At 38.2% G+C, this 26,823-nt stretch overlaps 2 protein-coding genes across 5 annotated transcripts in view; both read right to left on the bottom strand.

Annotated features, from left to right (window-relative positions):
* Window positions 1-26,823, bottom strand: part of LOC131436322 (peripheral plasma membrane protein CASK-like) — a 741,277-nt gene that overhangs the window by 45,568 nt on the left and 668,886 nt on the right. Inside the window, exon 12 of one of the 4 annotated variants that reach the window (XM_058604990.1) lies at window positions 8,817-9,329. The exons of 2 other annotated variants lie outside the window; for them this stretch is intronic. In XM_058604990.1, the coding sequence (XP_058460973.1) occupies window positions 9,216-9,329 (114 nt within the window). In that variant the 3' untranslated portion in view covers window positions 8,817-9,215. Of the gene's footprint in view, window positions 1-8,816; window positions 9,330-26,823 lie in introns of those variants that run through there. One more of the 4 variants, XM_058605005.1, reaches the window with a different exon arrangement.
* LOC131436312 (peripheral plasma membrane protein CASK-like) overlaps window positions 1-26,823 on the bottom strand; it is a 582,446-nt gene that overhangs the window by 321,852 nt on the left and 233,771 nt on the right. The gene's annotated exons all lie outside the window — the stretch shown is intronic.

The following is a 26,823-nucleotide window of genomic DNA, read 5'->3' as shown; positions in this document are numbered from 1 at the left end:
CTTGTGACACGGTGCATTGTTTTGATGAAACAAAATTTTTTTCTTCTCCAAATGAGGCCGTTTTTTTGAAATTTCGTCCTTCAAACGCTCTAATAACGCTATACAAGGTGAGATGAAAAAACTGCAACAAAGTAAAACGCCATAATTTTTTCATTTTTTTTTTAAATTTTATTGAATGAAAGCAAAAAATGTCGGAAATAACATCAAATTTGAGAATCGGTTTAGATTTGTTCGAATTGGCCACCTTTGGCACGAACTATGGCCTTCAAACGGCCAATGAAACCATCACACGCTGCCCGAAAGTGGCTCTGCGGTATTTTGTCCCATTCTCGGCGAAGCGCTTGCTTGAGATGATCGACACTTTGGTATTTTTTAGTGCCAACCTTGCTTTCCAAAATACCCCAGGCACAATAGTCCAACGGATTGGCATCCGGAGATTTTGGTGGCCATTGTGCGGTGGAAATGAAGCGAGGAACCTCATTTCTTAACCATTCTTGGGTGGCGCGTGCTGAGTGCGATGGTGCTGAGTCCTGTTGGAATGTCCAAGGTCTGCGGCCGAAATGTTTGCGTGCCCAGGGCTTCAGAACTCCCTCCAAAATATTTTCGCGATAGATTTGCGCATTTATTTTGACCCCACGGTCGATGAATACGAGCGGCGAGCGACCATCGGCTGTTATGGCGGCCCACACCATCACCATGGCCGGCTTTTGAGTTCTGGTGGCCAACCGAAGTTGCAAATTTTCAGCTGACCTCTCTGGCAAGTAAACACGATCATTTTGTTTGTTTACAAACTGCTGGATAACGAATGGTTTCTCATCGGAGAAAACCAAATTCGGCAGTTCACCACTTTCGGCCAAGCGAAGCAACTCTTTAGCTTTTTCGAGTCTAACTTTTTTTTGCGCATCAGTAAGATCTTGCACTTTTTGGAACTTCAATGGCTTTAGTCCAAGCTCATTTTTCAATATTTGCCGAATGGCATATTGCGATATGTTCAGCTCACGAGCCATTTTTCGGCCACTGCGACGCGGATTTCGTTCAATTCGCTTCTTCACTTTTCGAACCATTTCTGCCGATGTTGCTGTTTTTTTTCGTCCACTTCCTTGACGTCGGGCTACGCTACCAGTATCACGGTAACGAGCGATGGTACGAGACACAAAAGATTTATTCACTTTTAAATGCTGGAGGGCTCTAACGATAGCCACTTGTGGTTTTCCAGCCAAATGCAAAGCAATCACACTATCACACTTGAATTCCATCACAAATAACATTTTTTCTGAAAAATTCCCACCAAAATGCTTTTGTGCGCTTGTAAATAATATAATGAGCTGTCACTAGAATAAATCTGACAGCTGTGGGACGAGCGGTTTAGAAATGACAGCAGTCTGAAGTTGGTTGCAGTTTTTTCATCTCACCTTGTATAATAGTCACTGTTGATGGTTTTTCCCCTTTCAAGGTAGTCGATGAAAATTATACCATGCGAATCCCAAAATACAGACGCCATAACCTTACCGGCCGATTGTTGAGTCTTTCCACGCTTTGGGTTCGGCTCATCGCGTGCAGTCCACTCAGCTGACTGTCGATTGGACTCCGGAGTGAAGTGAAGCCATGTTTCGTCCATTGTTATATATCGACGAAAAAAATCGGTATTATTTCGATATAACAGCTTCAAACACTGCTCAGAATCACCAATTCGTAGTTGTTTTTGATCGATTGTGAGCTCACGCGGCACCCATTTTGCACAAAGCTTTCTCATATCCAAATATTCGTGAATAATATGTCCAACACGTTCCTTTGATATCTTTAGGGTGTCAGCTATCTCGATCAACTGCACTTTACGGTCATTGAAAATCATTTTGTGGATTTTTTTCACGTTTTCATCGGTAACAGCCTTTTTTGGACGTCCACTGCGTTCATCGTCTTCGGTGCTCATATGACCAGTACGAAATTTTGAAAACCACTTACGAATTGTTGCTTCGCCCGGTGCAGAGTCTGGATAACACTCATCAAGCCATTTTTTGGTATCGGTGGCACTTTTTTTCATCAAAAAGTAGTGTTTCATCACCACACGAAATTCCTTTTTTTCCATTTTTTTTCACAATAACAAAAATAGCTTCACTCAAAATGCAATATCTCACAAACTAATAATCAGCCAGCTGTCAAATTTATACACGTATCTTTTGAAAGCTGGTACTAACTGAAAATGGTATGGATTTAATTCTTGTGGCGCCCTCTCATAGAAACGATACGAACTTTTCAGCCGATCTGTTATTTCCAAACCTGAAAAGTTATCTCCAGGGAAAGAAATTTTTGACGAATGGTGCAGTCATTGCTGAAACGGAAGCCTATTTCTAGGACCTTGGCAAATCTTTTTTTAAGGGCATCAAAATGTTGGAGGATCGATGGGTCAAGTGTATAACTCGAGATGGAGATTATACTGAAGCTTGAGCTTGAGCGACCACCCCTGGTTGCTACTCCGTTACTGATCGGGATTAGCTAAAATTGTACAGGGAATTTCTAGATGATCCGACCTGGGACTGGTAAATCATCCTTCAATTTACATCTTCTGGTAACCCCAGAATTCATTGATCAGTACCAGCGCCGGCCAGGCCCGAACGTAGATCGTTTAAGAAATAGGAAGGGATGTTAGTCCACCACTTGTTGTTACTGGAGACCGTATATACTACTGCGCACTCCACAAGTGTCACGGGATAAGGATATTTGTTGGTATAAATGTCAGTAATTGTAGTATTCGCGCGACTTGATTTCTTATTATTTCCACTCTATTATTCTAATTATTTATTAAAATTATTGATTGGTTATATTGTTTGATCTGGGCAGCCGGCTACCGAAAGAAAATTATTAATTTATCAAGTATTTTTTACTATTTATTTAATATACCGATATATGTTATCTCTGTTATGAGCTTTGAAATATTAACGAATTTGCGCAATAGTTGAAGACAAGCAATAACATAGAAGAAGAAAACATATCAAATAAAACTTCTATCCAAAGCTAGTCGCGAAGTGATAAGTTGATTGAAGAAATAATAAAGTAAAATAGAGTAATCAGAAGTTAAACGTTGAAAATATCCAATAACTGAAAGGAAAAAGGAACTCCTGCAATTGTCGAAAGGAAAAAGAAGGAGTAATTGCAACGTGTAAACAGTTATGTCAAGTTAAAAAGAGTTTTTTTTTATTTTGCATAGTCGCACTAAATGATTAAACACACTTTACCCTACAGTTCTGGAACCGGAAGTCGGATTCGGAAGAAATTTAACAGCAACCTATGAGACTATAGGAACTTTTATTTGAGCCTAAGTTTGTGGAAATCGAACAAATCAGCTCTGAGAAAATTGAGTGAGTCTCGTTTTAAACTTTTTGACCACTATTTCCGGTACTTCTGGAACCGGGAAATTGAAACCAGTATAGCCGAAGTCGGTTCGTTTAGTAAGTAGACATACATAGCCTACAAATTGAATCAGTTTCAAGCCAAATCTAGAAGAATTTTACCCTTTTTTGCATCGTCGCTCTAAATGACGGTGTGAAATTCAATAGCAACCTGTGGAATTACGAGATTTTGTATTTTATGAGTGACAATATTTGACACATACTCACACACATACACTCACAGACACATACATTCATAGCTTGATGAACTGTGTCGAATGAATGTATAACACTTAGCCCTCTGGGCCAATTTTCAGTAGTAAATTTTTCAAGTGATTGACTTTTATATAAATGCTTTGTTATCATGATCTTGTAATATTACTAACAAGTAGGTACAAATTGAGTAAAAGAATTAGAAATTTATATTTTTTTCACCTGAAATATATAATTTTTAATCTGGCAACCCTGCACGCTACTCGAAATTGAACAAAGCACGCTGCGAACGGAGCAAAGCTGCACGTACCGATGCGTACCACTTTTGCATCGTCTTTTTGAATGACGGTTTCCATGTTTGCTGAGAAATCAGAGTGAGTTCCGTTTTTGAAGATTTTCTTCACTATGATCAATGCTTTGGAAGTGGAAACCGTGGACTAGTAGTCCCAAAGTAGTTTCATATATTCACTAACTAACAAGATGCAGCTGAAGCGCATCGAATGCTCTCAGAATCTTACGGTGATGCTGCTCTGAGTAAAAGAACGTGTCGGGAGTGGTTTCAACGTTTTAAAAATGGAGTTTTCGATGTCGAAGACAAACATGGTGGTGGAAGACAATTTGTATGTGAGCAACTGCTTCAAAGACAAAATCGTATGGGGTTTTTACATCGAATCGTAACCGGTGATGAAGAGTGGGTTTGATACGATAATCCTAAACGCAGAAAATCATGGGGAAAGCCCGGGCATGCTACTTCGTCGAAGGCTAAACCGAATATTCACGGCGCCAAGGTTATGATTTGTATTTGGTGGGATCAGCTCGGTGTGATTTACTACGAACTCTTAAAACCGGATGAAACCACCACAGGAGATCGCTACCGAACGCAACTGATGCGCCTTAGTCGCGCGCTAAAAGAAAAGCGGCCACTATATCAAGAGCGACATGACAAAGTCATCCTCCAACACGACAATGCTCGGCCTCACGTCGCAAAAGTGGTCAAAAAGTACCTGGAAACGCTAAAATGGGAAGTCTTGCCCCACCCGCCGTATTCCCCAGATGTCGCCCCTTCTGGCTTCCACCTATTCCGTTCGATGGCACTCGGCCTGGCAGATCAACATTTTCAATCCATCGAAGAAGTTGAAAAAATGGATTGCTTTATATATAGCGTCAAAAGAGGACTCCTTTTTTCGGGCCGGGATCCGAAAATTGCCGGAACGATGGAAGAAAGTTGTCGCTAGCGACGGACAATACTTTGAATAATACATCTGTAAGCATTTTTCGCAATAAAGCTTTAAATTTTAGAAAAAACGGCGGAAGCAAAGTTGTACACCTGATATGAAAAATAAAAAAGAATCAAAGAAACATAGTTAAACAAATGAAAGGTCTTGTGATCCCATAAAAAATTCCTAAATATTATTTGGATCCGACTTCCGGCTCCGGAATTATGGGGTAAAATGTGCAAAAAAAAGAAAATATGTGTTCTAATTTTTCTCATAGATGGCGCGACCGATTTTCACAAACTTAGATTCAAATGAAATGTCTTGAGGTGCCATAAAAAATTCCTGAATATTATTTGGATACGACTTCCGGTTCGGGAGTTATGGGGTAAAATGTGCAAAAAAAAAGAAAATATGTGTTCTAATTTTTCTCATAGATGGCGCGACCGATTTTCACAAACTTAGATTCAAATGAAAGGTCCTGTGGTCCTATGCGTAATTCCTGAATTTCATGCGGATCCGACTTCCGGATCCGGAAATATAGGATGAAGTGTGTTAAAAATTGTATACCATCACTGAAAATGGGGAAAAATCTTTAAAAAAATTCTAAATCGACCTCAAATCTTTTCCAATTGATTGTTTTTATCAGTAGACGGTCAAACAAACCGATTTCGGTTATTCTTTCAAGAATCGCAGAGAATTATTTTGAAGAATACCACAGTATTATATATGATAGTATGATTGATATGAGAAAGGCATCATTACACCACTAGGTGGATTAAAACAGGTTTTTGTCTATACAATCGAAGGAATCAATTTACGCGCGTAAATTTTAACACATTCAAAACATCATATTTTTCGCTTTGTATTTTGTTACAATAAAACATTTGCAAATTTTGCTGTCAAATTTGCAAGTCAATCGAAGCAGAACTCTTGGGCCTGATAGCCGAGCTCTTGCCTTTTCGTAGTATGAGATAAGGAAAACCAAACTTCCAGAGCTTAGTTCCGATAGGTTGGAAAATTTGACAAAATGTTCTTGAAATGTTTTACTATGACAAAATACAAAAACGTGATTAATCCACCTAGCAGTGAGATGATACCTTTTTTTATCAATGCGCATGTGTTTTTTGCATGAATATTCTTCAGTGTTTAAGTTTTCATTACATTATTTTAATGACCGTCGTTTTAAGCGACAATTTGAGATTGTAATCACTCATTACTCTGTAATGTCGAAACTGCAAATACAGTCGAATTTAAATCTAGAAGTGTGATAATCGATTAAACATGCCATGATATGTAAGTTCCACTTTAGAGTTTACGGTAATTTAAGGTACTTCTAGAGCCGGTATTCAGGAACCAGCATAACCCAAACCGATTCGTATGGCCATATGACGAATAAATTACAACAGTTTTGAGTCCAACTTTGAAGCTCAATCCCATCTTCTATATCGGTTTGAATTTTAAAAACTCATCATCATGTAATTCGAGAACCGGAAGTCATAATTGGATAAAATTAATTAATTTTGTATACAAGTTTAATTCAATTTGAATTTTTGTTTCTGAAATTTGATTAGGCTTTTTTGAGAAAACGATTGAGCTTTGAGAAACGATTTTATACTGGAACCGGAATTCTAAAATCGGTATGGCCGAAGTCAGATAAATTCACCTGAATAGCTGTATAGTTTAAATTTGTTTCAAAATATTTGAAAATCAGTGAATGCATCTTTGAGAAATCATAGCACGAATTAAATTTTTAGGTGCCATCTGAATCGACAACTGAATACCACTAAAACTGAAAAAAGGTAATTTTTTTTATCGACTATCCAAATCTGCTAACCCGATAAACCTGATTAATTTATGTGGAATAGACATTTTTATACCAATCACCCTGTATCTCCGAAACCGGAAGTTGGATCTGACTAAAGAGCAAGATGTTTTAAAGAATCTTGAAACTTTTCATTTGCATCTTAGATGATTCTTTGATTTCATTTGAATCTTAGATCGGTTCAGCCATCTACGAGAAGAATGAGTTACACAATTTTGATTTCATTTTATATATCAGCCTGTAGTTCCGGAACCAGAGGTAGGAACCAAACATAATTCAGGAACTTTGTTTGGGAGCATACGAATTTTCGTATGAATCTGAATTTGTAGAAAAGAAATTTTCAGAGAAAATTGAGTGAAATTATTTGTCACACACGCATTTGCTGATCTCGACGAACTGATTCGAATGGTATATGGATGTTATGTTCTTCCAGCATTTATTGCTGTAAGTAGTTTAAAACAATATAATTAAAAAAAAATCTGTCATATTCGAACGATTATGTTGCCAAAAACGAGCCGTGCTAAAATCGGTCCGAGGCAAATTGTCATGCTGTACACAGTCTTTTTGGTACTTAGAAACAATTGTATGTAACAGAATAAAAAATCGTGTTTTCCGTTGCTCCCAAGCATTGCTTTGTCATACAGCGCTCAAAACTCCTACTGCTGGAATAGGGGGAAAAGTCGTTTACACAAAAAATTCGATATCTCCGTTAAAAATGAACGGATTTTAACAATCTATGGCTTGTTGAATAGGTATTATCGTGCGGAATCTAAGTCTGAAAACATATTCTGTTTTCAAGGTCAATTGTGACAGATACTGTCAAAAAACTGAAAATTTTGACATAAAACTTCGAATAACTCAAAAAGTGAACATCCGATCTCAAAACCATTCAATAGCGTTTTGGGTGACGGGGAGACCTTTCATTTGCGACTAGTTTGATCAAAATCGGTCCAGCCATCTCTGAGATCTCGACCTCTTAGTTGACAACACACATACAGACACACACACACACACACACACACACACACACACACACACACAGACATTTGCTCAGTTCGTCGAGCTGAATCGATTGGTATATGTCATTCGGCCCTCCGGGCCTCGGAAAATTTTTCGAAAGTTTGAGCGAATTCTATACCTATTTTTTATATATATAAAAAAAGGTAAAAAAAAAGAATGATTTTTCAAAAGTGCTAGACCCTACTCGTCTCTAACAGCGCCGAAGTAATACTCGTTCGACATGTTTCGTTCATTTCGAACGAATGCGGAAATTCTTCATATTGCGACATGTTTTTTGGTGTCTTTAGGGGAGGTTATGAACTCGCACTTCTCTAGGGCAAATTTTTTATATAGATCAGAATCTCGCTGCTATTGTTTTCATCTCTGACACCCAGGCGTATTACTATATTTTGCAGTTCATATGACTGCATCGTGTACTGAATGAAACTGAATAAACATTGAACTACTAGATTTGTTCAGTTGAATTTCGGTCATTTTCTTAACGCAAAACTGCCTATAGACAATCTGTAAAATCTCAATTTTTATAAAGATCACCATACTGTTCGCTATATTATTGTCGCAGGAGTAAGTGAATTCAAAGCTTCGGCACGTTTTTAATATTCCAGAGTCTTCAATAAGTCAATTCAAACAAATTTACTAGCGAAAGTCTCTAGGAAAAAAGTGGGCGTGAAAACCGGTACCACAATTTAAAGATGCACCGGTTTTCGCGCCCACGATGGTCCCAAGTAAAGTAAAAACAAAAAAAAAAGCGAGACACGACACCGACAGAATTCAACAATTTACATGTAAAAATTTCACCGGAAAGAACATACAACTGGTACAATATGTTTGTTGCAGCATGTCTGCGAAAACGTGTAATAGTGAAACCCGTCTGGTGACGAGCTGTACGAGAACTTTCCGATGGCACAATGAAAAGCTTTTCAAACTTGCCCACCCTCCCTCTCTCTTTCTCTCTCTCTCTCCCTCACTCTAACTGAACCACCACCCCCACCACCACTATTCTTAGCCAAGACTACTGGTCTCATACAGAGAATGATGACGCGCCGGCAGCAATACAAAACAGATAAACTGTTGTTTCAACTACTAGAACAGCTGCCAACATGCCGGTTAGTGACTGAGGATTCGAATAATGCTTCCGCAAGGTAAAACCAGCTAAAGGCCTATTCGTCCTCACACTCCCACTCCCACTCTCTCTCTCTCTCTTCTTATCTATGCGGGCGGATGTTGAAAAGCGGAACCTAGCCAATGGAAAATCTGAATGAAAGTTTTGCGGTCCCGTCGTAGTCCCGCCGTTTGCATATGCTACTTACTGGTGGTGGCGACGACGGCATTGGTGACTGGTGGTGACAATGGCCTGTCATGCTTCTTGTCATCGTCGTCGTAGTCGTCGTCGTCGTCGCTGTCAATGTCAGTCAGTTGTTCGTTTCGTATGTGGGAGACACCGTTTTTTTTATCGCTCACCACCACACAGCTTGGATTTCTTTTCTTGCCATCCGAACGAAAAACCATACCCTCACATGGGAACTTTCACATTTTGAATCAATTTAGGAAATTGATTCACTTATCTGTCGACGGAACACCGATCCTGCTGTGATTATACTCTGATATGATGAATTTCAAAGTGCTTACCCAGTGTCGAGAATCGATCGATGATGCTTGAATTTTACTGACCTGGAAAGAAAGATACGGAGAATAGCATCAGTCGACAATCTTGAATTATGATAATTGAATTTGGCAGATCAGACAGTATGTGTTAAGTAACGGTACAAAATGATGATTGTTTCGTTCTTTTTACAAATCCATATATATATATTTTTATAGGTGACAATTGCATTCTAATAGCATCTCTGAAAGTTTCTCCCCGGAGCTTCATTATTGCATGACAGAAGAGCAAAAGTGAGTTAAATCGTTTAAAACCGTTAGACCACCCACCCCTCTTGCTTGCCTGGAAAAAAAATTCTTGGTTTCTTCGTATTGCCTTTGGAGCTATCGTAAACGACTCGTACTTACTTGTTGGCTTTCTCGCAGCATTATTCAACGGGTCCTGATAAGACAGAAATAATGGCACTCGCGCTAGAAGCCGTCGCGAAGAAGAATCTACTGTGAAGAACAGTTCTTCTTGCCCTGAAAAGGACTGATAGTAAAACCAATTTGAAAATGGCATAAATTTGGGAATGAAAAACAAACATTTTTTTCCCTCTTCAAATTACCACAATCTTGTGTCGTCCGTGGCATCAGTTTCAGACATTACACTTTGATGTAATAGAAAAAAGTGTTTTGCAAGTAGCTTTAACTTTACGTATGCCTAGCGCTTTATGTTAAACCGTCAGGTAGCGATAGCAGTTCAATATAAACTGCCTTGCACTGATGAGTCTCAGACGAAACGTAAAATTAATTTGATATTATTATTACGACGAGCATTGAATGTTGGTTTGTGTAGCGGCTTTTTTGTTGATAATGGATTAAAACGAAAAGTTTTATTTCGACTGCCAACGTTTCGACAGTATTGGATTGCGACATTTTCAGGGTCGCTTAGTTTTTTTTTTCTTGAAGTAGAAAAAAAAACAAATTGGGGCCAAAATACGGTAGCAAACTTTTTTATTAAAACTAAATAACTCAATGGTAAAACTTGATTGAAATACGAGTTAAAATATAGAAAATTTAACTAAATTTACATGAGAGAATAACAACCATATCGCCAATTCTGTCTTTGTAATATCAAACCAAGAGTAAAATATTTGTAGAAGACAATTTTCTCAGAGATTTGTAATTTTAACATTCAGAATAGACTAACATTATAAACACTTCTCTTTTCTAGTTCTGAGGCAGTTTATTAAATTGCGTTTTTTTCTATTATGGAACTATTACATTTACTTAATACAGTTGAAATATTCCATCAATAACTAAATGAGATGCCTAATATTGATGTTAAACAGTTATTATACTATTTCTTGATTCTTATCATGAATAATCAAATAAGTATCAATTACTCGTAGGTCAGCAGAGAAATAACAAGTTCAGATATAATTATGATTGATATATTATTTCTAGGACATTTGGTATAAAAAAAAAACTCGATCTCGAAATCTAATCTCGTAAATCGAAATCCCAAAGTCGATTTATTTAAAAAAAATACTTTTTTGAAATTACACCAGATATCGACATTTCTAAGACATTTGGCATAAACAAAGTTCTTTAGTTTTTGCGTCCTTTTTTTCTATACGGATTTCCAAAGTTACGCGGTCGATTCATTGAAAAAAAATTCTTTAGTTTTCTGTTTTTTCACGCGGATTTACGTAGTTTCATTTTTTTTTTTCGCGGGTAAACCCCGTGTGAAGTTAAAATTTTTGTTTGAAAGCCAACGTTTCGGCGACTCTTTTCAGGATCGTTTCTTGTTGTTCCTGAAGTAGACGCAAACCAATAGCATTGCAATGTCGGTTTTTGAAACATAAATATTGATTTTAGTCTAATAATAACTGAAAAACTTCTGAAGAAGTCAACAAATCGATTAGAAACTTGGGTGTTAGACTCGTAAGATGAGCAGTTTTTTTCGTTAAATAATCCGCATGTTGACAGAGAATTGAAAAAAAGAACAAATTAACGAATGTTGATTTATGTAGTGACTTTACGGATGATAGTCTCTTGAAACACTGTAGTGACTTGGAACGATTTTTTTTGGTTGACACCCAACGTTTCGGCGGCACTGGTGTGCGTCTTTCTCAGGGTCGTTTGTTTTTTTTTCGGTTTTTGGAAAAGGCGCAAAGCAATAGTTTTGCAATGTAGAATTTTGAAACATAAATACTGATTTTAATATAATATTAAACGAAAAACTATTATTTGGATCCGACTTCCGGTTCCGGAGCTATGGGGGTAAAATATTGGAAAAGATGAAAATATGTGTTTTAAGTTTTCTCATAGATTGCGCGCGACCGATTTTTACAAACTTAGGTTCAAATGAAAGGTCCTATGGTCCCATACGTAATTTCTGAAATTCGTCCGGAAATATAGGGTAAAGTGTGTTAAAAATTGTATACCATCACTGAAAAGGGCGAAAAACTGTAAAAAAATTTCTGAATCGACCTCAAATCTTCCCCAATTGATAGTTTTTATCATCATACGGTCGAAAAAACCGATTTTGGTTATTCTTTTTAGAATCGAAGACAATTATTTTGAATGAGAAAGGCATCATTACAGCACTAGGTGGATTAAAACATTAATTAATCCGCAATGTTAATTCATGTAGCGACTTTACACAGTTGATAGTCACTCAAAATGATTTTTTTGTATGACACCCAACGCTTCGAAGGCACTGGGTTTGCGTCTTTTTCAGGGTCGTTTGTTTTTTTAATTTCTGGAAAAGACGCAAAACAATAGCATTAATCTAATATCAACTGAAAAAAACTTCTAATCAAGTCGACAAATCGACTAGAAACATAGATGCATTTGAAATATGAGCAGCTTTTCGGTTAAGAAGACCTCTTGCTGACAGAAAATCAAACAAAAGAAGCAAAAAACGAATGTTGATTTATGTAGCGACTTTGGCTTCCGTAGTGACTTGGAAATATTTTTTTTGGTTGACACCCAACGTTTCGACGGCACTGGTTTGCGTCTTTTTCAGTGTCGTTTGTTTTATCATTTGAGAAAAAAGAGAAGCAGTAGTTTTGCAATGTAGGATTGCTGATTTTAATCTAATATTAACTGAAAAACTTCTAATCCAGTCGACAAATCGATTAGAAGCTGGAACAGACTCCTAAGATGAATCATTTTTTTCATTAATTAATCCGCATGTTGGCAGAGAATTGAAAAAAGATCAAATTAACGAATGTTGATTTTGGTAGCGAGTTTACATTGGATAGTTAATTTGTAAGATTTTTTTTTGTATGACACCCAACGTTTCTAAGGCACTGGGTTTGCGTCTTTTTCAGGGTCGTTTGTTTTTTTAATTTCTGGAAAAGACGCAAAACAATAGCATTAATCTAATATCAACTGAAAAACACTTCTAATCAAGTCGACAAATCGACTAGAAACATGAATGCATTTGAAATATGAGCAGTTTTTCCGTTATGAAGTCCTCTTGCTGACAGAAAATCAAACAAAAGAAGTAATTAACGAATGTTGATTTATGTAGCGACTTTGGCTTCCATAGTGACTTAGAACGTTTCGACGGCACTGGTTTGCGTCTTTTTCAGGGTCGTTTGTTTTTTCTTTTATGAAAGAAAAAAAGCGAAGCAGTAGTTTTGCAATGTAGAATTACACATTTTAATCTAATATTAACTGAAAAACTTCTAATCCAGTCGACAAATCGATTAGAAACTGGAACAGACTCCTAAGATGAATCATTTTTTTTTCATTAATGAATCCGCATGTTGGCAGAGAATTGGAAAAAGATCAAATTAACGAATGTTGGTTTCTGTAGCGAGTTTACATTAGATAGTTAATTTGAACGATTTTTTTGTATGACACCCAACGTTTCGAAGGCACTGGGTTTGCGTCTTTTTCAGGGTCGTTTGTTTTTTAATTTCTGGAAAAGACGCAAAACAATAGCGTTAATCTAATAATAACTAAAAAAACTTCTAATCAAGTCGACAAATCGACTAGAAACATGGATACATTTGAAATATGAGCAGTTTTTCCGTTATGAAGTCCTCTTGCTGACAGAAAATCGAATAAAAGAAGTAATTAACGAATGTTGATTTATGTAGCGACTTTGGCTTCTATAGTGACTTAGAACGATTTTTTTTGGTTGACACCCAACGTTTCGACGGCACTGGTTTGCGTCTTTTTCAGGGTCGTTTGTTTTATCATTTAAGAAAAAAAGCGAAGCAATAGCTTTGCCATGTGCGGTTTAGAAACATAAATACTGATATTTATCTAATATTAAATAATATCTAAACAAGTCGACAAATTGATTAGAAACTTGGATAGACTCGTGAGATGAACGGTTTTTTCATTAAATAATCCGCACGTTGGCAGAGAATGGAAAAAAAAATCAAATTAACGAATGTTGAATTATGTAGCGACTTTACAGTAGATAGTGAATTGAAACGATTTTCTTCCCTGGTTTTCACCCATCGTTTCGACGGCCCTGATTGCGTCTTTTTCAGGGTCGTCTGTTTTTCTCATTTCTTAAAGACGCAAAGCAATAGCGTCGAAATGTGGAATTTAAAAACAAAAAATTCACTCAAGTCTTTTATGATGCGACTTTTTATTCGTTTTTTCAAGTAAATTTCCAAAGTGGTGCGATTTTTTTAATGCTTATGTTCAAAATAATGCGGTTTTTGTATGCGAATTTTCAAAGTGATTCAAATTTTTTCACGCAATTTTTCGAAATTAAGAGATATTTCTATGTGATTTCTAGGCATATAGTCCGCATAGAAAAGACTTGAGTGTACTAATTTTAATATAATGTTACTTGAAAAGTCCCTAATGTAGTTGAACATTCGACTAGAAACTTGGCTTGGCTCAAATGATGCGTAATTTCCCGTCTTGAAAACACCAGATCTGGATACTTAAAATTTTTTTAAGACATCAGGCAACAACCATTTTTTCTCTTATACGGATTTTATGTGATTTTACTTAAAAATCAAATTTTATTTCTTAAATTTTTTTAACGAAATTTTTCGAAGCTAAGCGGTTTTTCTGTGTGATTTCCCATGCGGAATGCATCGTCCGCGTGAAAAACAGACTCGTGTGAATTATTAGGATCTTATGCTACCTGAAAAGCTGCTTAAATTGTCAAAAGTTAGACTAGAAACTAGGATCGATTCGAAAGATGAGCAGTTTTTCCGTTTAGAAATGCCTCAGCCTTCACAGGATTGTACAAAAAAAAGTAGCTGACCAAAGTACATTTATCAAGCTTCCGTTCAGATAGTAGTGGGTGGAAACCGAATAATTTTGTTTTAACATTCAACGTTTCGGCCCTCTAGGTTTTGCGTATTTATCAGGGTCATTAGTTTTTTTTATCTTTTTTAAGAAATCACAAACCAATAGCGTTGAAATGTGAGATTAAAAATTGATGCAACTGGCCGTCATAGTCGGTTATCCGATTGACCCACGTGCATAGCAGCAGGTAATAAATTACCGACCGGATCCTATTCGGCCAATTCATAAGCTGCTCATTTCTGAAATGGAATTTTGTGATCCCAACCCAAATGATCTTTGCCTGTTGAAGTGCTATAATTCATTCCGATTTCTGGCTCTGACTGGCGATGAAAATTAAACACAATAATGATTTATTACCCAAACAATGTAGATCGACCGATTCCCCGGTAAAATGAGTCCGGCCACGTATGGCTGCGCAAACAGAAACCGGAATTTGCACCACAAGGATATGATGACAGCTCACGTGCTTCGGTTGAAGGTAATGTTGCCACTGTCAATTAACGAGCTCTAGCCTCTAATTAATTACGCCAAAAACCAGATAACCGGAACGAGTTTCGGTTTGGCCGAAAACTGAAACCAGCAGCAGAGATGCGCCGAGCATAAGCAAAACCGACATGTCATAGCATTTCTTGGATGGTTTCACACTGACACCACCACCACCACCACCATGTGAAGCCCAGACCAGATCAGGACATCAAAGTCTAGTGCCCGGAATCTGGTGTGCTGCCAAAGCTGGTGTGCTCAGGAAAGCAAGAAGAAAAAAAAAACATCGGATCTGTGCTCTATCATCGACAGACTAGGGAAGGACACCGGTATCCAGACAAGAAACAGCTTGCTTTCGGATCGGTTGGCAGGAATTTTAATTAAATTAAAACCCTTTCCTGTGACGGGCAAGATCCCGGTTTTTTTCCGGTGTTTACTGCAGTGCAACTTCTAAAGAAATGATGATTTTTCACCGATTTGTTCTCTCGTTCTCTGTTTTTTTTCTGGCGAACGAATGAACTCCTCTTGTAATCTTGGACTGCAGGAACTAGTCCCGGATGCTTTGGTTTGGTTTGAGGCCAGGTGTCGAATGAGGAATACATAAATCTGTTTGATAGTATACTGCTGAGATAGTGTGTAAAGATTGATGATGATTTAAGGTTCCTGTGTTGCTTCTAATTTTCGGAAAAGCACAGACATTCATTTGTTTTTAGCCAACTTGTCCGTTCTGCTAATCCGATCTAATTTCCTTTGGGACAAACTGTCTGCCGTCGGTTCGGAGAGTAGAAGCATTCTGAATCGTTGATATCTAAGTTGTAGTAATATTGGAGTCTGAAAGACAGCAACGAACGATTCAAATTGAAGTGTGATTAAAACTTTGAGTTTGTAAATTTTACAATGGTTTTCTCACGTCAAATACTTGGTGATCTGGAATTCTTTTGAATTGTTAAAAAAATTAAAAATAAAATCCCCGGAACCGGCAGTGACAACCACACTCAAAAGTAGCTTTCAGACGAACCTGTAAAAATGTAAAAAAATCGGTTAAGCTTTATCTGAGAAAAATCTATAGAAATGTGCACACAAACACACACACTCAGACATTTTTCGTTCTCGTCGGGCTGAGTAGAATGGTATGTAAGACCAAGGGTCTCTAGAGCTCCGATCGAAAGTCGGTTTCTCTTGCAATTATTTTATCATGCTATAGAGAAAGGCAAAACAAACGACCCTGAAGAAGATACAAATCAAAACCGTCGAAACGTTGGGTGTTAAACAAACAAACAAAATGTCATGTTTCCAAAGGTACAATCGTACAAGTGACGTAACCGAAAAGTTACACTCTTTCTGAATTCGCATATTTTTTTCTCGAAAAGGTTTCAATGATCAAATTCAAATGCATTTTAACATTTAAACATAAACTACTAGAACTAAGCACCATGCGTTTCCTTCCTATAAATATTAAGGACACCGTTAGGCAATTTTACGACGATGACGAAGCGATTAGGTAGGACGGGAAACACCAAGCTATTAAAAAGAAGCAACTACATTGCGAGAAGCCTACAATCGATTTAAGGAATTGAACACTGAAATACAAATTGGATTTTCACGAAAAACTTCACGAAAAAAAAACAATAATAAAAACTTGTCTAAAAACTGGTAAAACCCCACTAGAAAACGCTGCTCGAATCAGCTATTTGAAAATACTACTCGGAAATCTGCTTGAAAAATTGCTCAAAAAAAAAATGTTCGAAAAATGCTAGAAAATTTGCTTGACAAATTTCTTGAAAAAATTTCCTGAGCAAAATCCTCCGAAAAAGTTCTTTGTAAATGCTCGAAAAACTTCTAGAATATATGACCCAAAAACTGCACGGAAAACTTTTGGAAACTGCTTCAAAAAACTACTCGAAAAATTACGAAACAAACTACTCGTCAAATGCTAAACTAGTTTAAATCTGCTCTGCTAGTTAAAAGCTGCTAGAAAATCAACTACTTGTAAAAACCACTTAAAAACTGCTCCAAAAACTGCTCGGAAAACTGCTAGAAAAGAAAATCTACACGAAAAAAACACTAAAAAACTGATCGTAAAAACTGATAAAAAAAACTACTCTAAAACACTGCTCGAAAAGCTATCAAAAATACTCGGAAAGCTGCTTGAAAAAAAAACTACTCAAAACCGTGCTGGAAAACACTGTTTAAGCATACGACTCATACAATGTTACTCGTTAAACTGCTCGAAAAACTTGAGAACTGCTTGAAAAAACTACTCGCAAAAACTGCTAGGAAAAATTACTTGAAAAAACCACTCAAAAAACTACTCGTAAAATCCTCGGAAAACTTTTTGAATACAAGCAAGCTGCTCGAGAGAACCAGTTGTGAAATCTGCTCGAAACAATTACAGGTGAAACAGCTAAAAAATTTGCACTAAACACTACTCGTAGAAACTTTTTTATATATCATATATATCGGGTTCATAGAAACTGATAAAACTACTCGAAAAAAAAAAATCGCAAATACCATTAAAAACTGCCTGAAAACTGCTCAGTAAAATGCTTAAAAACTGCTCGTAAAAACTGTTACACATGTTGGAAACATAACCGGAAAACCTGCTTGAAAAATTGCTCAACAAAAATATTCGAAAAATGCTAGAAAATTTGCTTGACAAATTTCTCGAAAAAATTTCTTGAGCCAAATTCTCCGAAAAAGTTTCTTGTAAATGCTCGAAAAACTTCTAGAATATATGACCCAAAAACTGCACGGAAAATCTTTGGCAACTGCTTCAAAAAACTACTCGAAAAATTACTACTCGTAAAATGCTAAACTAGTTTAAATCTGCTCTGTTAGCTAAAAGATCCTAGAAAATCAACTACTTGTAAAAACCACCTAAAAACTGCTCCAAAAACTGCTAGGAAAACTGCTAGAAAAGAAAATCTACACGAAAAAAACACGAAAAACCTGATCGTAAAAACTGATAAAAAAACTACTCTAAAACACTGCTCGAAAAGCTATCAAACAATACTCGGAAAGCTGCTTGAAAAAAACACTACTCAAAACCGTGCTGGAAAAAGCTGTTTAAGCATACGACTCATACAATGTTACTCGTTAAAACTGCTCGAAAAACTTGAGAACTGCTAGGAAAAATTACTTGAAAAAACCACTCAAAAAACTACTCGTAAAAACTTTTTGAATACAAGCAAGCTGCTCGAGAGAACCAGTTGTGAAGTCTGCTCGAAAAAATTACTGGTGAAACTGCTAAAAAATCTGCACTCAAAACTACTCGTAGAAACTTTTTTTTATATACCATTTATTTATACCCGGCTTTAACCTAGTTGCGGTCGTTCACCGGGTTCATAGAAACTGATAAAACTACTCGAAAAAAAAACCGCAAAAACCATTAAAAAAAACTGCCTGAAAACTGCTCAGTAAAATGCTTAAAAACTGCTCGTAAAAACTGTTACACATGTTGAAAACATAACCGGAAAACTGCTTGAAACTGCTTGAAACAAATGCCCGAAAACCTGCCTGAAAGAACCACTCGAAAAATTACTTGAAAATTGTACAGAAAGCTGCTACATAAATTGCTCGAGATTACCACTCGTGAAAACTGCTTGAAAAAATTACTGGTAAAACGGTTCAAAGAACTGCACGAAAATCTGCGAGTATTTCTAGAAAAGCAACTACTCGAAAAAGCTACTCAAAAAAACACCTGAAAAACTGCTTAAAAATTACTCGGAAAATTATTTGAAAACTACTCGTAAAAACCGCTAGAAGAAAAACTAAACTCATGAAACTGCTCGAAAATCTATTTGAAAAGCTACTCGACCGCTCAAAAAACTACTCCAAAACTGCTCGGAAACACTACAGGCGAAAAATGGAGACGCATGGTTGATGAGCATTACGAGTCCTCCAGTTTTCAGGCATTCCAGTTTGTTCTTCACAAAATTGCCCAATATTTCTCGAAGGCGATTAGGTTTGACGAGATCTGTCCTGTTCTACATCTCCAGTGACTCTCGATGGTAGTGGCAGCTGGCTAAATCTTCCTTTACATGCTTCATGCTTCAAATTTACGGAAACTCACATCATAGTCGGCAGCTGTCAATCGTTTGCCAAATAAGAATTTTTTTAGCGAACTTATTGCCATAGATCCACATTTTATTATTGAAAAATTGAATGTTTTTTTTTTGGTAATGCGGTACAGGGGTTGTTTCAAAAATCAAATAACAATGAAAATCAATAGAACCACGCTTTTGTAATTTCCTGGAAATGTTCTGAACAGCAATATTATATGTCTACTGAAAATAAAAATATATCTAACAGATTTGGACTTCGAAGCTAGCCAAGAAATATTTCCAGTGTGGTAAACCACCTGTTCCAGCGAATTGAAGAGTGGTATCTCGATCGCACAGTGAGGATAGTAATATACATGAGAGCCGGTAATTATGTCGTTACGTTTTGGGGGGATTTGACATCTTGCCACTACCAATAAAATAAACCATGGAGTGGTATGAAGCGAATAACGCACTCACTCAATTTCCATACTTTTCCTCTGCTTAGGAGGAAACTATGGCCGAAGTCTTGATGTTTTCGCTCATTTTAGTTCGATGTTTTACTAAATAAAACGGAAAAATGAAGATATTTTGCTTTAAAAAACCTTTTACCCAACATCGCCCTTCTGCCAAGTGACCTATCACCGATTCCGGTTTCCCAAGGGTTCATTTCGTACGCAGCTTCACCAAACGGTACCAAAAGAGAAGAAGATGAAAGGATTAAAATTTTCCTTCACGCACGGAAACTTGACGGAAATTTACTGCGAAAATACGCCATTACGCATGAATGAATTCCGCATTAAGCCGCCGTGTCGTATGTAAACGAGCAATTAGCACTATACACACACATACACACATACATACACGAGAACGGTTGGAACGTTAGCAGCTGTCTAGTAGTTCCGACCGGGAACACACGGGAGGAAGGGGTGGAGGGGGTCTCTGTGTCACCAAAGAAAGGCACGACACCGAAGTCGAGCGAGAGTTAGGTGATTAAAAGTTATTGTTTGAATGTTGCAAATCAAGCTAATTAGCAACGCGAAGGAACAAAGAAGAAGCGTCTTGATTGTGGAAATTGAGCAAACAAGCAAACATGGGAGGGGGGGAGGGGGCACGAGGGGACGGCATTCATGCTTCAACTAATCGTGAATTTTGCTTAACGATCTGGTTTCCCGAATGAAGCTGCCGGTATTATCTCCGAATAAAGTGCAATAATTTCTAAACATTGTACGGAATAATGAAGAAAGAAAATGAACAAGCGAACGCCATTTCCAACAAGTTATTTTCCATGCTATCATTACGGGTTTGTTTTTTCCTCTTGTTGAAAAAGTATTATGCTCATGGTGAAGCAAAAAAAAAACTAATTACATTTCGATGCCAAACTTGATCTCGCGTTCAGGACGACGTCGAGTCGTACTAATGTAATCCTGAAACATCCATCCGCAGGATTAAACCTTCCGAAGTCAAACGACTAACTTTTGTAAGGCTTTATAATATAATACCACCCCATCAAATACTCGTAAATTGAAACAAAGTGACGGCGAAATGCGACCATTCAATCAAACTCGAACAACGTTCGGAAGCGTGCCGAAATTCCGCTCGCACAAGAAAACTGTACCCTAAAAGTGAAGTGAAAATTCAATTACCAACCCCTGCTGCGACGAACTTTGCTAAGCTATGCAGTTGTTGTTTTTTTCTTGCTCACAAGCTCTCAAACAAAGTCCAAGCTCCGATCGGTTGGGAAAAACTTCCACTTCGAGTTCAAAGTGTTGACCCCTTTTTCTTCGCGAATCGTAGTCCTACTACTATCTTGTCTTCGGCGCAGTGTTGTCAGATAGTTACAATGTCGTTTTCGAAGATTACGGATAGTTTAAAAATTCGCCCTAAAACCACGAAGGAAATAAAATTTGTTTGGTGGATGTCTTAAAATTTTTTAAAACATCAAGATCTGGGGTTATTCGAAAAATATTTTGTTATAAACATCGACTTGGGAATATTGGAGTTTTTCGAAATCGAAAAAAACAAACATTTTCGAAATGCATGAAATGTGTTATGTTGAAAAAAAAGACTGTGTAGAAAAAACCGCGAAATTGAAGAATTTTTAGTTTAATGCCAAATGTCTTAGAAATACCTTAAACGTTCAGATCGTGTGTAATCCCAGAAAAAAATTGTTTTTTTTGAAAAAAAAAAAAACGAAAAACGTTGATGCTAAATGTCTTAGAAAAACATGAAAAATTAATGTATTTCTAAGACCAAACTATAAAGCAAGATAACATTGAAAAAAAACGCGTAGCTTCGAAAATTCTTGTGAAAAAAACCGCTTAAATTCTGAAATCCGCCCAAAAAAGCCGCGTAAAAAGATCAGTGTGTAACCATTTGAAAAGAATTGGTAAATAAAATTTGGCCCTTTTCAAAGGACAGTCTAGATCAATTTTGGGGAAAAACAACAAAGTATGCAAAGTGTTTTTTTTTTACAAGCGATGGTTATGTTCCAGTGTTCATGTGGGCAGCGTAGCCTAGTGTGTGTGATAAGGAATGTATCTTTTTATGCGGATTTTTTTCGCGAATTTTCAAATTCAAGCGGTTCTCTTGTTTCGTCTTGGAAATGCATGAAACGTCGAGACCTAGTGTTATCTCGAAAAAATAAATTCGCGGTTCGTATCCCCCGCATAAAAGAGACATCAGTGTAGTCGAAAAATAACGAATCCTGAAAAACTTCCAAATCGAGTACTATTCTACACGAGCTTTTGAAAATATTAAATTGATTTACTAATAAAATAACACCATCTATAATCAAAAATTTGTCGAAGTTCGGAAAGAAAGTTTCATCGAAATCTGAGACGGTGCAGCCAATTCCGAGTACGGACATTCGTACCGCATCTCTCGGATCGATCGGACGTTATTTCGTGCTCTTAAGCAGTGCCGTGTGTGTTTTTCCTTGCTAAAGGTTTTTTTCTCACACATTCGATAGTTTACCAGACTAGTATAATAGTGATCAGACGTTGCCTATCATCAAAAACTGCCGTTATTCTATTGTGTATCCAAGAGGGTTAGCTCTTTGTTTGCGGTGCTAGTGATTGTTCCCGGGCGAAGGTTCCGCACACTAGCAGCAGAGACAATCATCTTGCTGACCTTGAACTGGATTAGTGGTGTCTAGCTAAGTATAATCCTAGTGTTTGTTTTTATCATTCTACCCGTTTATCTCAACATATCTCAATAAAGCGTGTGTTTACTTTACTATGAACGAGGGCGGAGGGCGTCCTCCCTCAAATGATAATCTCTCCATAAAAATGGATGGCATAGAACTCCTGGATAATTTATCTTCCCCTGATAACCCCTCTCGCACACGCGTGTGGCCAACCGGTTCTACGGGGCCCTATGTGGTATACTTCCGGTCCAAAAAAGAACAATCACTCAATTTGATGCAAATATCAAGTGAGCTGGCTAAGTACTACTCGGACGTTATCCAGATAGCAAAAGTTCGAGCGAAAAAGTTGAAAGTTGTCGTGAAAACCCTCGAGCAGGCAAATCAGATCGTTCGCCATGAGGCCTTTACGAGGAATTACCGCGTTTACATACCAGCTCGGGAAGTGGAGATTGACGGCGTGGTTAGTGAGGCGAGTTTGACCTGCGAATACCTTCTGAAGAGTGAGGTTGGCTGTTTCAGAGATCCTGCTCTTCAGAATGTTAAAATACTGGACTGCAAGCAATTGAGTTCAGTAAAAATTGCAGAAGATAAGACAAAAACTTATTCTTCATCAGACTCATTTCGGGTAACTTTCGCTGGATCTGCTCTTCCCAATTACGTCCTTCTGGGCAAGGTTCGCTTACCTGTACGCTTATTTGTCCCGCGGGTAATGAATTGTACCAATTGCAAGCAGCTGGGTCACACAGCCACCTACTGCGGCAATAAGCAAAGGTGCATTAAATGTGGAGGGGAACATGCAGACGAATCATGTGGCAAAAAAGCTTCAAAGTGTCTTTACTGTGGGGAAAACCCACATGAATTGAATTCATGTCCCGCGTACAAACTGCGCGGAGAAAAATTGAAGCAATCTCTTAAAGAACGTTCCAAACGAACTTTCGCAGAGATGCTGAAGAACACCATGCCACCTGTCGAATCGATGAATCTCTTTGATTGTTTGCCTACCGACGAGAATGATTCCGATGACCCTCAAGAGCGATCATCCTTTACTATGCCTAGCGGTTCTAGGAAAAGAAGGACGATCTCATCTCCTAAACTGCCTTGTAAAGGCCCAAGGATATCCATTGCGGGGACCAAAAAAATTACAAATACTCGAAGTGCTTCCCAAAAACCGAAGCAAAAGGCTCCTGGTCTAGCGAACTTAGCATCAGACCAAGAGTTTCCTGCACTTCCCGGTACACCAAAAACCCCGAGTACCCCTAAAATACAAACTGAGAATCAATCAAGTGCTGGAATACTGAAATTCTCTAACATTGTGGACTGGATTCTTAGAACCTTCAACGTCACTGATCCTCTCAAGAGTCTGTTGATGACATTTATGCCAACAATTAAAGCATTTTTGAAGCAGTTGACTGCAAAATGGCCCCTCCTTTCAGAGATTGTATCCTTTGATGGCTAATACATCGAACGAGGTTAAGGATGCAATCACTGTACTACAGTGGAATAGCAGAAGTATCCTCCCGAAAATTGATTCCTTCAAAGTTCTTTTAAATAGTTTGAAATGCGACGCATTTGCTTTGTGTGAAACCTGGCTGACCTCAAATGTAACCCTCAACTTCCACGATTTTAACATAATTCGCCTGGATCGAGATGATCCCTACGGAGGAGTACTTTTGGGGATCAAAAAGTGCTATTCCTTCTTCCGAATTAACCTCCCATCGATACCAGGTATTGAAGTTGTCGCATGTCAGGTCAGAATTAAAGGCAAAGACCTTTGCATTGCTTCCATCTACATTCCTCCAAGGGCCTCGATTGGGCATCGGCGGCTAAGCGATATCATTGAGCTCCTTCCCGCACCAACGTTAGTTTTAGGTGACTTCAACTCACATGGTACGGGTTGGGGTTGTCTTCATGATGACAATAGATCAACCGTGATCTATGATCTTTGCGATAACTTCAATATGTCAATTCTTAATACGGGAGAAATGACACGGATTCCTGCACCACCAGCAAGACCAAGTGCGCTGGATTTATCCCTTTGCTCGACATCACTACGGCTGGATTGCAAGTGGAAGGTGATCCCTGATCCCCACGGTAGCGATCATCTACCTATCGTAATTTCAATCACCTGCGGATTACGACCATCGGAGACAATCAATGTTTCGTATGACCTCACACGAAATATTGATTGGAAAGAATACGCTAATTCGATGTCTGAGAAACTCAAAACAACACAGGAACTTCCTCCGGAGGAAGAGTACACGTTTTTGGCTGGCTTGATTCTCGACTCCGCGATTCAAGCTCAGACGAAACGTGTACCCGGCGCGAAAACTAACATCCGTTCTCCCAATCCGTGGTGGGACAAAGAGTGCTCATCACTTAACGTGGAAAGATCTTCAGCGTTTAAAAAGTTCAGAAAATATGGAACACCTGATAATTATCACAATTACGCGGCGCTAGAAAAGCAAATGAAGAACTTAGTTAAAGCAAAAAAACTAGGTTACTGGCGACGGTTTGTTGACGGATTAACAAAAGAAACATCGATGAGCACTCTTTGGAACACAGCCCGACGAATGCGCAACAAAAACACCATGAACGAAAGCGAGGAATATTCTAACCGCTGGATATTCGATTTCGCTAAAAAAGTATGTCCTGACTCTGTTCCGGAACAGACGATCATGCGCGTCGCCTCATCAAACAGAAACGAAACACCTTTTTCGATGGTAGAGTTCTCACTTGCGCTCTTGTCGTGTAACAATAAAGCTCCGGGGTTAGACAAAATTAAATTCAACTTGTTGAAAAATTTGCCTGACTCTGCTAAAAGACGCTTATTGAATTTATTCAACAGGCTTCTTGAGGATAATATTGTCCCACATGACTGGAGACAAGTAAGAGTTATCGCCATTCAAAAACCAGGAAAACCAGCCTCCGATCACAATTCGTATCGGCCGATTGCCATGCTTTCTTGTATCCGGAAATTGTTCGAAAAAATGATTCTGTTTCGTCTAGACAATTGGGTCGAGACTAATGGCTTACTTTCAGATACACAATTTGGTTTCCGCAGGGGCAAAGGAACGAACGATTGTCTTGCGTTGCTCTCAACAGAAATTCAAATGACATTTGCTCGTAAAGAACAAATGGCATCAGTTTTCTTAGACATCAAGGGGGCTTTTGACTCAGTTTCAATAAACATCCTATCTGAGAAGTTGCATCAGCATGGTCTTTCACCAATTTTGAATAACTTTTTGTATAATCTATTGTCCGAGAAATACATGTATTTCGCGCATGGTGATTTGTCGACAATACGATTCAGTTACATGGGTCTTCCTCAGGGCTCATGCTTAAGCCCCCTTTTATACAATTTTTACGTAAACAACATTGATGAATGTATCAATACATCTTGCACGCTAAGACAACTTGCCGACGACAGCGTTGTGTCTATTATAGGACCCAAAGCAGCCGATCTTCAAGGACCATTACAAGATACCCTCGATAACTTGTCAACATGGGCTCTTCAGATGGGTATCGAGTTCTCTACGGAGAAAACTGAGCTGGTTGTATTTTCAAGGAAGCGAGAACCAGCACAACTACAGCTTCAACTAGGGGGTGAAAACATAACTCAGGTCTTCACATTTAAATATCTCGGGGTCTGGTTCGACTCCAAAGGCACCTGGGGATGTCATGTTAGGTATCTGAAACAGAAATGCCAGCAGAGAATCAACTTTCTTCGTACAATAACCGGAACATGGTGGGGTGCCCACCCAGGAGACCTGATTAGGCTGTACCAAACAACGATATTGTCCGTAATGGAATATGGGTGTTTCTGCTTTCGCTCCGCCGCGAATACGCATTTCATTAAGCTGGAAAGAATACAGTATCGTTGCTTGCGTATTTCCTTAGGTTGCATGCAGTCGACTCATACGATGAGTCTCGAAGTGCTTGCGGGCGTCTTACCGTTGAAAAATCGATTTTGGGATCTCTCATATCGATTGCTAATCCGATGCGATATTTTGAATCCGATGGTGATTGAAAACTTCGAAAGGCTTGTCGAGCTCAATTCTCAGACCCGTTTTATGTCCTTGTATTTTGATTACATGGCTCAGAATATTAACCCTTCTTCGTTTGTTCCCAACCGTGCTCATTTCTTGGATACTTCTGATTCTACTGTGTTTTTCGACACTTCCATGAGAGAAGAGATTCGTGGAATTCCGGATCACGTACGCCCTCAAGTGGTCCCTAATATTTTTTATAATAAATTTAGAACAGTCAACTGTGAAAAGATGTTTTACACTGACGGATCAAACATCAACAGGTCCACAGGCTTCGGCATTTTCAATCAAAACATCACCGCTTCTTACAAACTCAGTGATCCGGCTTCAGTTTACGTCGCAGAATTAGCTGCTATTCAGTACACCCTCGAGATCATTGAAACCTTGTCCAAAGACCATTACTTCATTGTGACGGACAGTCTAAGCTCAATAGAAGCTCTCCGGGCAATGAAGCCAGGAAAGTATCCCCCATATTTCCTGGGGAAAATACGGGAACACTTGAGAACTTTATCTGGTCGGTCTTATTTAATATCCTTAGTCTGGGTCCCATCACATTGTTCCATTCC

Source organism: Malaya genurostris, chromosome 1 (assembly GCF_030247185.1).
Source record: "Malaya genurostris strain Urasoe2022 chromosome 1, Malgen_1.1, whole genome shotgun sequence".
NCBI classification, from domain to species: Eukaryota; Metazoa; Arthropoda; class Insecta; order Diptera; family Culicidae; genus Malaya; species Malaya genurostris.
Note: the sequence above shows the minus strand (reverse complement) of the source record. Positions and strands in the feature narration are given on the sequence as shown.